Source organism: Moschus berezovskii, chromosome 7 (assembly GCF_049115385.1).
Source record: "Moschus berezovskii isolate FMDL1 chromosome 7, NW_MosBer_1.0, whole genome shotgun sequence".
NCBI lineage: Eukaryota > Metazoa > Chordata > Mammalia > Artiodactyla > Moschidae > Moschus > Moschus berezovskii.
The window spans coordinates 31,881,321-31,895,488 of NC_142466.1; the positions used below are offsets into that span (position 1 = coordinate 31,881,321).

The following is a 14,168-nucleotide window of genomic DNA, read 5'->3' on the forward strand; positions in this document are numbered from 1 at the left end:
CCAGCCATCTCATTCTCTGTCGTCCCCTTCTCCTCCCGCCCCCAACCTTTCCCAGCATCAGAGTCTTTTCCAGTGAGTCAACTCATCGCATGAGGTGGCCAAAGTATTGCAGTTTCAGCCTCAGCATCAGTCCTTCCAATGAACACCCAGGATTGATCTCCTTTAGAATGGACTGGTTGGATTTTCTCCAGCACCACAGTACAAAAGCATCAATTCTTCGGCGATCAGCTTTCTTCACAGTCCAACTCTCACATCCATACATGACCACGGGAAAAACCAGAGCCTTGACTAGACGGACCTTGGTTGGCAAAGTAATGTCTCTGCTTTTTGATATACTATCTAGGTTGGTCATAACTTTTCTTCCAAGGAGTAAGCGTCTTTTAATTTCATGGCTGCAGTCAGCATCTACAGTGATTTTGGAGCCCCAAAATATAAAGTCTGACACTGTTTCCACTGTTTTTCCATCTATTTCCCATGAAGTGATGGGACCAGATGCCATGATGTTTGTTTTCCGAATGTTGAGCTTCAAGCCAACCTTTTCACTCTCCTCTTTCACTTTCATCAGGAGGCTTTTGAGTTCCTCTTCACTTTCTGCCATAAGGGTAATGTCATCTGCATATCTGAGATTATTGATATTTCTCCCAGCAATCTTGATTCCAGCTTGTGCTTCTTCGTAAACTCTGGGAGTTGGTGATGGGCAGGGAAGCCTGTCATGCTGCAGTCCATGAGGTCGCAGAGAGTCGAACACAACTGAGCGACTGAACTGAACTGACCATTAGGGTCTTCCCAAATTCATATGTTGAAATCTTAATGCCCAATGTGATGGTGTTAGGAGGTGGGACCTTTGCTTAGGGTCATATGGGTGGCGCCCTCATGAACAGGCTAGAGTTTTTGTGATAGACTCCACAGAGATCCCTGTTAGGATGCAACCAGAAGGTGTGGGCTATGAACCAGAGAGGGGATCTTCACCGGAACTTGACCATGCAGGCGCCACCATCTGAACTTTCAGACTCCAGAAATGTGAGAAATAAATTTCTGCTGTTTATAAGTTACCCCTCTGTGGCATTTGTTACAGCAGCCCAAGCAGACTGAGACAGTTATTTATGAAGGAGGGAGCAGATGTTAAGTATTTGAAAATGGGTCTGTTGGTTGCAGCACCCTCTCCTTTGCTCTACAAAGTGTCCTGGGAACCAAGGTAGGAGGTCTTCGGTCCTGATGCTGCCTTCCTTTGTGCCACGTTCCTCTGGGTCCTGAGGCTGCTGTAAAACTGCCTCCAAACACAAGGTGGCACAGAACCAGCATGGATATTTTCAAGAGCCGGTTCAGGGTTGAGGAAGGATTTATTAGGGAAAGTGTAGAGTTCCTCATTTTCCCACTGATGGACTTTCAATACCTGTCTATTTCAGGGGCATCCAACTCATTCAAGTGATTCTTATTAAACATGGTGAGGAGGGCAGATGGGCCTGGGAATGGTGTCCTGGTGCCAGGAAAGGGCAGGGGCGAGGGTGAGGAAGTGTTTCAAGGTCCCCATTTCCTGACTATTTGGAGTCTTAAACTAAGGCCATGCCTGAATGCTTGCTGTGGCTTGGAACAGTGGCTAGGCAGGGGGATTTACTGCCTTGCTTCTTGTGTCCAACTATTTTAAGGGTCACTTATGCTCTGGTGTCTTTTTAAATTTATGGATGTTCACTCCAGTCCAAAGAACTGCTCTATTCCTTCCTGCGGCTTCCTCATAAATGCCCTCTGAAATACTGATTTAGTTTTACACTATACGTGCTATAGCACTTTCTGCACTTCCTGTGGGGCTCTGTTTTCTACTTTGGGCTTTATTAAAAAGAAAAAACACAAGAGTACATAAACATGTGCCACAAACAACCACAAAGTGCTGACCCTTTTTCTTAATAGCAAAGCATATTCTCTTTGTGGGCAAAGCTATAGGAATTCAAAAGCATTTTCCACGTGACATAAAACCTCAGGCTTCCAGTATAAATGAGGAAACAGAGGCCAACTTATGTCTCTTTGAAAAAGGTCAGGACAAGTTCTTTTGTCCCTTTCCTCATCAAGTATGCTAGCCTTCTCCTCCACGGTTTTCTTTTTTCTTGGTCTTTCCTCTACGTCACTTTCCTTGCCACACCTGCTGGGGTGTGGCCCCCACTGTGGATTAATTTTTACCTAACCTTTGACCATCAGAATTTGCTGTTCTCACAACTATCTATAGAGAGGAAGTAATGATGATCTTAGTCTTCCGAACTATCACATGGAAAGCGCTTCCCCAACAGATGTGGCCAAGGGTACTTGCTGACTCTTGCCATGTGAATTTCCTCATAACTGGGTTCAGGAAGTGCCCGATCCAGTCTCTACCAGAAGAATCAGGAAGCACACAGGGTGGGGTGAGGGTGGAAGTAGGTGGAACAGATAATAAAGCTATGGTTATAATAGAAATGAGAGATGGAAATGATTCAAGAGGACATCAAGCCAAGGCTCTGCTACCTTAGCTCTCTTTCAAATTGCCTTAGAATATCTATGCAGCCCTTTCTTCTCCCCCAGACCTAGAATCTAACCAGTAGACATGACACGGGTGAGAAATACCTTTAATAATCCAAGGTATGGCACTTCCCTGGTGGCCCAGTGGTTGAGAATCCGCCTGCCAATGCAGGGGACTTGGGTTTGATCCCTGGTCTGGGAAGATTCCGCATGCCTTGGAACAACCAAGCCTCTGTGCCGCAACTACTGAGTCCGCATGCCCTACAGCCTGTGCTCGGCAACGAGAAGCCACCACAATGAGAAGCCCATGCTCCACAACTAGAGGGCAACCCCTGCTTGCAGCAACTAGAGAAAAATCCACGCAGAGTAACAAAGACTCAGCACAGCCATAAGTAAATAAATAAGTAATTCTTTAAAAAATCCAGGGTATAGTAGGTTAAGATTCTCATCAGTGATCTCCAGCAGGGGTCAACAAACCCTAGCCTGAATGCCAAGTCCAGCCCTGTTTCTGTAAATAAAGTTTTACTAGTCCATGGGCACATCCATTTGTTTACTTACTGTCTATGGTGCTGTATTCTACAAGGGCAGACTTGAGTCTCTGCAACACACACGGCCCTCAACACATAAAGAGTTTCTTATCTGGCCCTTTACCAGAAGAATCTGCCCTACCTTGCTCTACAGCGGTGCCTCAGGAGGTAGGCAGGGAGAGGTCACGCAGGCTGGCTTGCTACAGAGAGGCTGCACAGAAGGGCTTGACTGTGCCTTGAAGACTTCTAGGATTTAGCTAGAGAGGAAGGGGCACAGCGGATAGCATTCCGGGCCAGGAAGGCTCAAGATCGCAGCAATTACTAGGGAAAAGTTTGCCTGGAATAGAGGGACTCTCGTCAGCTCTCTGTATCCACAGTGCAGTGGTTGCAGGGTCCCCCTAAACCACCATCCACAAGTTCCTTAGATAAAATGGAATAGCACAGTCAGCCATCCATGTCTTGGATTCCCCATCTAGAGTTTCAACCAACTGCAGATGGAAATTTTGATCTTTGGTTGGTTGAATTTGTGGATGTGAAACCTGCGAATAGGACCAATGATATATTTATCAAAAGGAAAAGTGGATCCAGTGAAGGTCAAACCTCTGTTGTTCCAAGGTCAACTATATTTGAAAAAGGAATAAGATGGAAGGATGGATATAGAGGCTAAATCTGAATAGCACAATGCCTTGAATGCTAGGATAAAATATTCTAATTGACGAAACACACCATTTCCCCATACCAGCCTCTTCCATGGGTGAAAGAGGGTCAAGAAGTGACTTTTAAATGCCATTCACGCTCTAAGAATCCATTTTTAAAAGTACTGATGCCTAACTCCACCCCCAGAGATTTTGTCAAAATTGGTCTCAGGTGGAACTTTATTTTTATACTTCTCAGGTGTAGTTGGGAACCACTCCCTCGATGGAGGAAATGGCTAGGCACGTGCCTGCAGAAGCCCAGCTCAGGGCCAGGTAGATGGAGCAGGGGCACAACACATGTACGTCAGATTAAGCCAGTAATCATGGCTTGTAGCAGGGCCAGCCTGATAAGCCCAGGTTTTACTAGAGTCTGTGCTATAACATTCAGTTGGCCACATGGTTGCCAATAAAACACTTCTGCCCGCCCTTGCCTAATCCTGGAAAGGCCTATGGTGCTTGATGCAATATTGAGTCTGTTTATAAATTTGGGCATTTATAGATTTTTCTCTGTTACTTTAATGTGAATATTTACAAGGCCTTACACAATTTTCCCTCGACCTTGTGGCCTCCGATCTCTCTCTACCCACAACCCTGATGACTGCTCCTGCCACCCCTCACCAGCCTCCCTGTTGCTCCTGAGCACATGTGCCCGTCTCCAGGACCCAAGTTTGCTCTTTCCCTGTGTGGTATGCTCTTGTCTTCTTTTCCTCCAGACATACACAAGACTCGTAGTTCATATTCAAGTCTCTGCTCAAGTCTCAGTGAGTCCTCTCCCAACCACCTATTTTAATACTGTATCCTCATCCCCATACAGGCACAATCCATCCTCCCTCCCCTGGTTTAATTTTTTCCTTATGGCACTTACCACCTTCTAACATACTATGCCATTCACCTCATTCTATTTATTTTCTATTTCCCCTACTGTAATGTAAGAAGTATGAGAGAAAGGATTTTTATCAATTTTGTTCTCTGCTGCATCCCCAGAGTGTCTTCAATGGTGCCCGGAACATAGAAGGGACTCAGTAAGTACATGTTCATTACACCAGTGCTTGGAATGCTCATCCTTCAGGGATGAGTTTTTAAAGTTCTCTGTTAAGCCTTTTCAATTTCCCCTTTCCCAAAGAAGGAGACCTCCCTCCTCTCTTCCCTCAGATTTCTTCCGCAACTCTTTAAAGTTTTTTCTGTCTCTCCTCCTACTTCTGAGCTCCTCCAAGGCTGGGAGGAGGCAGAGGACCTAGCATCGATGGAGGCTGGACTGATACCTGTTAAGGAAATGAATCAGGATTGAGCAACAGAAGCTTTGGACCATCCACTTTCTGCAGCTCTAGCCTATGTAGTTCGCCATTTTATTCAAACATTTTGACTTGAATGGTCTGAAAGGAGTCCTCACCACATAGGAGTTACATAAGTTGCAGTGAGAAAAGCCCAAAGAATCAGATGCTTGAGAATCTATTGGTTGTATGGATTATCTTTCCTTTCCCACGATAATCTATTGACCAAGTCCCGTCCGCGTTACTTCCTACACAACCTTGAATTCATTCACTCTTTCTGTTCTCTCCAGCTCTCTTGTCAAAGTCATGGCAATCTCTTACAAAACTGTAACACTTCTTAAGTGTCTTCTCCCAGAATCCATCCTCCACACAGCGGCCAGAACAAGCTTTCAGAAACACAAATCAGAGGATTTGTCTCCAGCTTTTAAACCATTCAGAGTCTTCCCATCACATTTGGAGCAAAGTGTGAAAGTTTTACCGAGACAGGCTGGGATCTGGGAGTCTTTGCTGCAGTGCTGTAATGCTTGAACCTGGACAAACCTCTCCTTCAGCGGCAAAATATAAAGAAACTGTATGGGACTAAAAATAACTACATACATGCAGCAGTCAGAGCAAATTCTCAACAAAAGATACAAAGAGACCACAAAACCCATCTGCCACTTCTAAAGAGCCTGGAGCAAAAACAGGGTGTTGGGAGCAAAAGCAGGGTACTGAGCGTGCCCTCTGCACTCACCACCACCAGAGGGATGGGTGAAACACACAAGCTACCTCTCCAGCCCAACACCTGGACATACTCCTAGCCTCACCCCATGTAAGGAACCAGCTCACTCCCCCTCAGCAAGTGAGCAAACAAGGGAACCTGTTGTTCTTGCTCCCTCCTGTGGCAGCGGGGGTCCCAATAAAGCCCTGCCCAAATTTCTTCTCTGGCCTCTAGTCAATTTCTATTGATTGCGGAAGGCCAAGAACCCTGGTTGGTATCATCAGCATGGCTTAGAGCATCCTCTTCAGACTCATCTCAGGCCACTCTGTGCTTAGTTATTCCTGTGCATGCTGTGTCACTCTAGTCGTGTCAGACTCTTTGTGACCCCGTGGACTGTAGCCCACCAGACTCCTCTGTCCATGGGGTTCTCCAGGCAAGAATACTGGAGTGGGTTATCATGCCCTCCTCCAGGGGATCGTCCTAACCCAGGGACCACACCCGTGTCTCTTACATCTCCTGCACTGGCAGGTGAGTTCTTTACCAGTAGTGCCACCTAGGAAAGTGAAAGTGAAAGTTGCTCAGTTGTTTCCGACTCTTTGCGACCCCATGGACTATACAGTCCATGAAATTCTCTAGGCCAAAATATTGGAGTGGGTAGCCTTTCCCTTCTCCAGGGGATCTTCCCAGCCCAGGGATCAAACTCAGGTCTCCCACATTGCAGGCGGATTCTTTACCAGCTGAGCCACAGGGAAGCCCAAGAATACTGGAGTGGGTAGCCTATCCCTTCTCCAGCAGATCTTCCTGACCCAGGAATCGAACCAGGGTCTCCTGCATTGCAGGCAGATTCTTTACCAACTGAGCGATCAGGGAAGCCCCTAGTTATTCCTGTGACAGTTCCTCAAATGTTTTGGTTTTATTGCTTCAAAACCTCTGCTGGTTTCTCTGCCTGGAATGCTCTGGAATTCTTTTGTCTGAAATGCCCTTTCTTCACTTGGACAACTTCTACCAACTCTCCCAACCTCAGCCCAAATATCCCCTCCTCAGAGAAACCTTGTCTACAGCTCAGACCAGGGGTGCTAACCTGTCACAGGCCCCACAAAGCACCCAGTTCTTTCCCCTTTTATCATGGTCTTCTTAACTTGAATTATTTTCTTTGCCACTAGAATTCAAACTAACACATAACAGGCTCTCAACAAATACTGAATGAATGAGTTAAGTACATCTATCTATGAGATACTGTCTTCTTTAGGCCCTGAATTACTTTCTTCTTGGTAAATCGCAAGACATGAGAAAAGGCTTATGTAGAGTGGCTCTCTGTAGGGCTGGCATGACATGACTTCCAGCAGAGATACTGACTGGGCATTGGAGCTTACTCATTCACAAAGGACAAAATCTTATGTATACCCCATAAGAAATTCTAACAGGTTCTGAACCTAAAGAAGGTATGCGCAAAGGTATGGACTGCTGTTCTTAAGCCACATATAACTATGTGTAGTTATTCTGTCACTGGAGGCATCTAAGGTCATCTAATTCAGACAAAATTCCAGGGACTTTAAAATAAAATTCTCTCTCTTTTCCGGCCCTTCTGAAGAAGTCTACTCCTGTAAGTTATGCTTCTTTTCTGTAAAACTGTAAAATAAAACTTTTAGAAGGAAATACCTTGAGACCTTGGAGTAGGTAAATATTTTTAAATATAACACCAAAAGAACCATTTATCAAAGAAAAATATTAAGCTGAACTTCATCAAAATTAAAATCTTCTTCCCTTTGAAAGACACTAAAAGACTGAAAAGACAGCCATTGACCGAAATCATATTTCTGATAAAAGACATATATCCAAAATATAAAAAGAGCTCTCAACACTCAATAATAATTAAATAAAAGAACTCAACTTAAAAAAAAAAAAACACACAGGGCAAAATTAAAGAGACATTTTACCAAAGAAGAAATCAGGATGGCAAATATGCACATAAAAAGCTCAATACTATCAGTCATTAGGAAAAGACAAATTGCAACTATAAGAAGAAACTACTATACACTTAGTAGAATGTCTAATATTAAAATGGCCAACTATACTGTCTGCCTGCAATGTAGGAGACCTGGGTTTGATCCCTGGGTCGGGAAGATCCCCTGGAGAAGGGAATGGCTACCCACTCCAGTATTCTTGCCTGGAGAATTCCATGGACAGAGGAGTCTGGCAGGCTCTAGTCCATGGGGTTGTGAAGAGTCAGAGAGAACTGAGCGACTTTCACATACTGTGTGTAGGTGAGGATGTGGAGAAACTGGAACCATCGTACACCTCCGATAGGAATGTAAAGTAGGCAACCACTCTGGAAAACAGTGTGGCTATTTCTTAAAATGTTAACCTTACACTGACCATATAATACAGCCATTTTATTCTCAAGTATTTAATCAAGAGAAATGAAAGCATGTGTCCATACAAAGACTAGTCCTTTAATACATTCAGCAGCTTCATTTGTAATACCCAGAAATGGGAAATTACCATTCTTCTCTCACAGGTGAGTGGCTGAACAAGCTGCAGTGCATTTGTACAATGGTCGCTAATCAACAATAGAAGGAAATGTGCCATTGATGCAAGTTACAATGTGGGTGAATGTCCAAATAATTGTCCTGAGTGAAAGAAGCCAAATTCCCCAAAGTATGATTCCTTTCTTTTTTTAAATAGCAATCTAATCTATACTGACAGCAGATGAGTAGTTATTTGGGGTCGGGTGAAATGGCAACCCACTCCAGTGTTCTTGCCTGGAGAATCCCAGGGACGGGGGAGCCTGGTGGGCTGCCGTCTATGGGGTCACACAGAGTCGGACACGACTGAAGTGACTTAGCAGCAGCAGCAGCAGCAGTCCAGTCCTGGGTGTTCATTGGAAAGACTGATGCTAAAGCTGAAGTTCCAATACTTTGGCTACCTCATGTGAAGAGCTGACTCCCTGGAAAAGACCCTGATGCTGGGAGGGATTGGGGGCAGGAGGAGAAGGGGACAACAGAGAATGAGATGGCTGGATGGCATCACCGACTCGATGGAGGTGAGTTTGAGTGAACTCCGGGAGTTGGTGATGGACAGGGAGGCCTGGCGTGCTGTGATTCATGGGGTCGCAAAGAGCTGGACACGACTGAGCGACTGAACTGAACTGAGGGGTGTGAAGGAACAGTTACAAAGGGGCACAAGGTAACTTTAGAGAATGATGGATATGATCATTATGTTGCTTTTGGTGATGGCTTCATAGGTGCATCCATATAGCAAAACATCAAATTTTAGACTTCATATATGTATCACTTATTATATGTCAATTATCTCTCAAAAAGGCTATTAAAAAACTTATATGTCACACCCCAATGTTCACAGCATTATTATTTACAATTGACAAGATATGGAAGCAAGCTAAGTGTCCCTCAACAGATGAATGGATAAAGAAAATGTTGTGTGTCTGTACAAGGGAATATTAGCCAGCCACAAAGAAGAATGCATTTTGCCATTTGCAACAACCTGTATGGACCTGGAGGACACTATGCTTAGTGAAATGGGTCAGACAAAGACAAATACTGCATGTTATCTCTTACAAAAATGAATACAACAAAACAGAAACAGTCTCACAGATATAAAGAACAAACCAGTGGCCACCAATGCGGGGAGTGTGGAGGGGAGGGACAAGATAGGGGTAGGGGATGATAGGTGGCACTAGTGGTAAAGAGCCTGCCTTCCGGTGTAGGGGACCAAAGAGACCTGGGTTCATCCCTGGGATGGGAAGATCCCCTGGGGAGGAAATGGCAACCCACTCCAGTATTCTTGCCTGGAGAATCCCATGGACAGAGGAGCCTGGCGGGCTACAGTCCACAGGGTTGAAAAGAGGCAGACATGACTGAAGTCACTTAGCACGCATGTGTTTGTGTATATGTTTGGTTCTCTAGGTTCACAGAAAGGAATGTGACTATTGGTCGGGAATATCCCCTGGAGTTCTTCCCTGGTGGATCAGACGGTAAAGTGCCTGCAATGTGGGAGACCTGGGTTCAATCCCTGGGTTGGGAAGATCCCCTGGAGAAGGAAATGGCAACCCACTCCAGTACTCTTGCCTGGAAAATTCCATGAACTGAGGAGCCTGGTAGGCTACAATCCATGGGGCTGCAAAGAGTCAGACACAACTGAGCAACTTCATGTACACACGTCTCCCCTGGAGAAGGAAATAGCAACCCACTCCAGTATTCTTGCCTGGAGAATCCCATGGATAGAAGAGTCTGCCAGGCTACAATTCATGGGGTCTCAAGAGTCAGATACGACTTAGCGACTAAACCACCACCAGGGGATTAAGAGGTACAAATTACTATGTATAAACACCATTAAGTGAAATATGTTATAAGCAGTACTTATAGTACAGTTTCATTTTAGATAAAACTATATAATGTATATATTAATGACTAGGAAAAAGATACTTGTGCTGGTTACTTCTGGGCTAGGTAATTATAGATGATGCTCATTTTCTTCTTTTTGCTTCTATTTTTTAATTGCTCTACAATGAAGATGTATCACAGTTATAATAAAAACTCCAACAAAAGTTAGTTTTCAAAAAATATCAATGCTGATGCCCTATAAATGATACTGTGAGGAATATTAGTCTTGGGCCTTAGGGGCCAAAAGAAATATTTAAGAAAAGGGTTTATTTAGCAGAAGCGTTTAGGTGCTGTGAGGAGGCCTGAGACACTGATGCTCTGAAAATGGAACCCTGTAGGCTACTGCTTGGGTCTGGACCACCACAGTGGTGGCCTTGCCTCCCAGAGCAGTTGGTGCTTTAGGCCTCCCTGCACAAAGAACAGCTGGAAAACAAGGACCAAAAAATTAGCATCTGCCTTGCCTGGGACAAGGGATTCAGTTAGACTGCGTCAACTCTGCTTGACTGAGCCTCCACTGGACATTTTCCACGTCTGGGTCAGACAGCAAAGAGTGTGAGGGCAGCAAGGAACCCGCTTGTCCGAAGACTTCATTTACAGTTATAGAAAGGGAGGCTCAAATGAGCCCATGGCCGTGTCACTCAATCAACATTCCTTCTTGAAAGCTGTAGCAGTGGCTTGAAGTGAAATCAATGCTATACTATCTGAAAACCAAAACAGCCATTTCTGGAGCAGACTCACCCTCAGGGAATCTTAACACTCAAACCGTCATGGAGAAGAGTTGATGCTGACATATGGCTTTAAAACCCTCAAATCTCCCTTCTCCCCTTTCTCTCGTGAAAACACAAGAATCCAGCCCATGAGTTACTGTCCCTGAATCACAGAACCATGGAGTTCTCTGAATCTGCTGCAGCAGATTGTAGTTGGGAGAAATACATACACATGAATCTCCACATTCACTGGCTACGATGGGGTTAGCAAATGCTTTTATCCTATATATCAATCGCCACACGCTTGGTTGGAATGTTAAAATGAATTCCAAGGCAGAGCCTGAACTGAGTGAGTGTCATGATTGATTAGGGGGGTCTTGGCTGTGGAAGGGGTGATTAACAAATATCTTTGCCACATATTTCCATCCTGATCCAGAAAATCTGTTACCCTCAACCTAGTGTTTCTTCATTAAATCTCTCCCACTACTGATTACTCACTCTTACAGAATGTCAGGTTAATTATTTCAAATACTACTTTAACTACATCATCTTCTTACTCAAAATCCTCTAAAGATTTCTCATTTCTCACATAGAAAATTTACCCCCCTACATCTAATAATTAAACTGTTAGTAGCTCAGTTGTGTCTGAATCTTTGTGACCCCATGGAGTGTGGCCCACCAGGCTCCTCTGTCCATGAAATTCTCCAGGCAAGAATATTGCAGTGAGTTGCCATTCCCTTCTCCAGGGGATCTTCCCGACTCAGGATCGAACCTGGGTCTCCTGCATCACAGGCAGATTCTTTACCATCTGAGCCACCAAGGAAGCCCCTAATAATTAAGGTCCTCTGCGTATCACTCTGAGCAACCCTTCACAGAATATCCTCTCTGGCCTCTGGCTTATTTCCTATATCCAGAATACACACTTTGGTCAGAAAGAGCCACCAACAGGAGCTAGGGATGGGAGCTAGATCAAAGGGGAACATAAAGGCAAATAGATCATGCTGAGTCACTAGCCAGGGAGGCCTATGATGGATGGGAGGCTGTTAGAACGCTTGTGGTAAGGGTTTGGAGTCACACCTGTATGGACAAGCTCTGGCTGAGGCTTGCTCCCTGTGAAGGCCTAGCTTCTATCCCAGTTGAGCTGCCTTAAAGCAGTGCAGTCTTACAGCTGTTCCTGAACAGACACCTGATACACATCCCACACGTTTTAATCTCTGGATTCATGGAATCTTCCTCACCTCAGAGCCTGTTTTCTTCCCTATTGAATCCCCACCCCCATCCTTTAGGGTTCAGCATCAAAGCAGAACAATGAGGCTCTGGCCTGTCCCCAGCGACCTGTTTCTCAGGGTCCTGATACCTGACACCATTCCCTGACTCATCTCCGCAATTCCACGTGGCTCTCTCCTAGTTCTATGGTGTTCCCAAGTCCATACTGCCCATGCAGTTACATTCAGGGACTTTATGGACACTGCCTCTGAGATCTATTCAGGTGGAGTGGTCTGAATGTGAACGAGGAGATTAAGGTGTCTCTTAACTATTAGATTTAAGTACCAGTCTAAGGTAACAAAGCACCATAAACTAGGAACAGAACTCAGCAGCTTAAAGCACAATAAATTCTTATTGCCCATGGCTAAAATGACACAAAATATTATTCCAGAATATGGGAGAGAGAAAGTAAAGCTATCATGGAAAAATATGAGCAGGTTAACTTTTCTAGCATGCTTAATGGCACCTGAGCAATCCAAGAGTTACTGAACTTGAAAATAAGCAATTGCTGCACACCCTGCTGATGACTGGGCAATGATAGTAAGTTATGACACTCTCTCATGGTGATGAACCTAAAATAAAAGTTTACAATGGATGCATTTGATTTGGAATAAATTTACCATTCATAATGTCAAAATAAAAAAAAAAGAAGCAGGTTTAAATGCCTATGAATTCTGATCAACATGATGTGGAAAAAACTCAATACCAAGTTTGTTATGAGAAACGGAATAGGGCGACTCATTACTATATCTATGTTTTAGTTTTATCCAGATTAGAAACAGAAAAACCAGAAGCTTTTGCCATATGCCTGTATGTATCCTTTGCTAATATTAGATGTTAAAAGAAACTGAAGGTAATCGTTCTGTGCTACAACCCTAAAGATACCAAGCCTTGTGGCCATGCTGATAAGTTATGATCAATATTATTGAGAAACCACGGCTTCCTATCCCCTGTTAGCTGGCACAGAGAAGAGTAGAGGAAATTTCAACATTGAGTCAAGGGAAGAATTCTAGCTTCCATGACCAACATCTGGGGCCACATATAGTTAGCATGAAGACTTTTTCCATTTTGTAGGCCTGTTTTTCCCAGGCCTTTGAAGACAGAAGAATTCTTTTCCATCTTGACCATATCTAGGGGTCATGCTGGGGGTGGAGGGTGCTCTGGAGTGAGGGGCCCAGAACATGGATGCCCTAGAGCAAGTTTCTGCTACAAGAAGTTGTCAGCCTCACGGGCAATAACTGGGTGTATGCTCCCAATGACAGATGACAGGGAAGGTGCATCTGGTGGAATTACTGAAACACTTGCCTTGAGGAGTCTGCGTTGTTTTTAGGCCCTACCTACAGAGGAGGTTTATATAGATTGCCTGGATCAAGGGAGGTACTGATACTGCAGTTTTCTCGTTGAAAGCTGGTTATAGCTCTATCGAGGTAAGAAGAGGTCATGGAGGATACAGCTGGTGATGGGGAGAAGAGATGCAGGAGCTGTTTTTCACTACTGGATCTGTTCTCTAAGTCCAGCACCATCAGTCTGATTGAGAGGATCTGGACTGTGGCACCAGCCAAGAGGATTCAGAAAGGAGCCCTTTCGGACTCTGGACAGGCTCAGGTCCAAACTAAGAACTGAATTCACCTCATATGGAAAGTCAGCCAAGTTTCCACTGGTAAATCTGGATTCTGTACACAATTTAGTGATTTCCTGTTGGCCACCCCCCACTACTGCCTCCCTCCCACTTGCAAGCAGTCACCCATCCATAAATCCTATCCAGCCCTGGATTTCTGCCCAGTGTTCCAGAGGGTTGGACTCACCAAGGAGGGCGGAATTCCCAGGATCCAGGACCAGCTGTGTTCCCAGTGGAGACGTCAGCACCGAAGGAAGGTTCGGTCCAGTGGCCGAGAGCAGGGCCCTGATGTCATCCAACCGTGTGGGGACGTGGGGGGGCTCTGTGAGAAGGAGGATGGGGCATCAGGCAGGTTAAAGCATAAAAGCTAAGGGGACAGGGAAAGGCAGCCATGCATGGAAAGTGTGTCCATGTGTAAGGCAGGTGTTACTATTATTACCTCTAACATCACTTTGCCTAGAGAGAAGGTGTTCCCATCAAGGTGAGTATGAATTTCA

At 44.8% G+C, this 14,168-nt stretch overlaps 1 protein-coding gene across 1 annotated transcript in view; it reads right to left on the reverse strand.

Annotated features, from left to right (window-relative positions):
* The window catches only part of ADAMTSL1 (ADAMTS like 1), a 529,587-nt gene that overhangs the window by 76,505 nt on the left and 438,914 nt on the right, over positions 1-14,168 (reverse strand). The window contains exon 23 of the mRNA XM_088837881.1: positions 13,859-13,993. Within this exon, the coding sequence (XP_088694007.1) occupies positions 13,859-13,993 (135 nt within the window). The remainder of the gene's footprint in view (positions 1-13,858; positions 13,994-14,168) is intronic.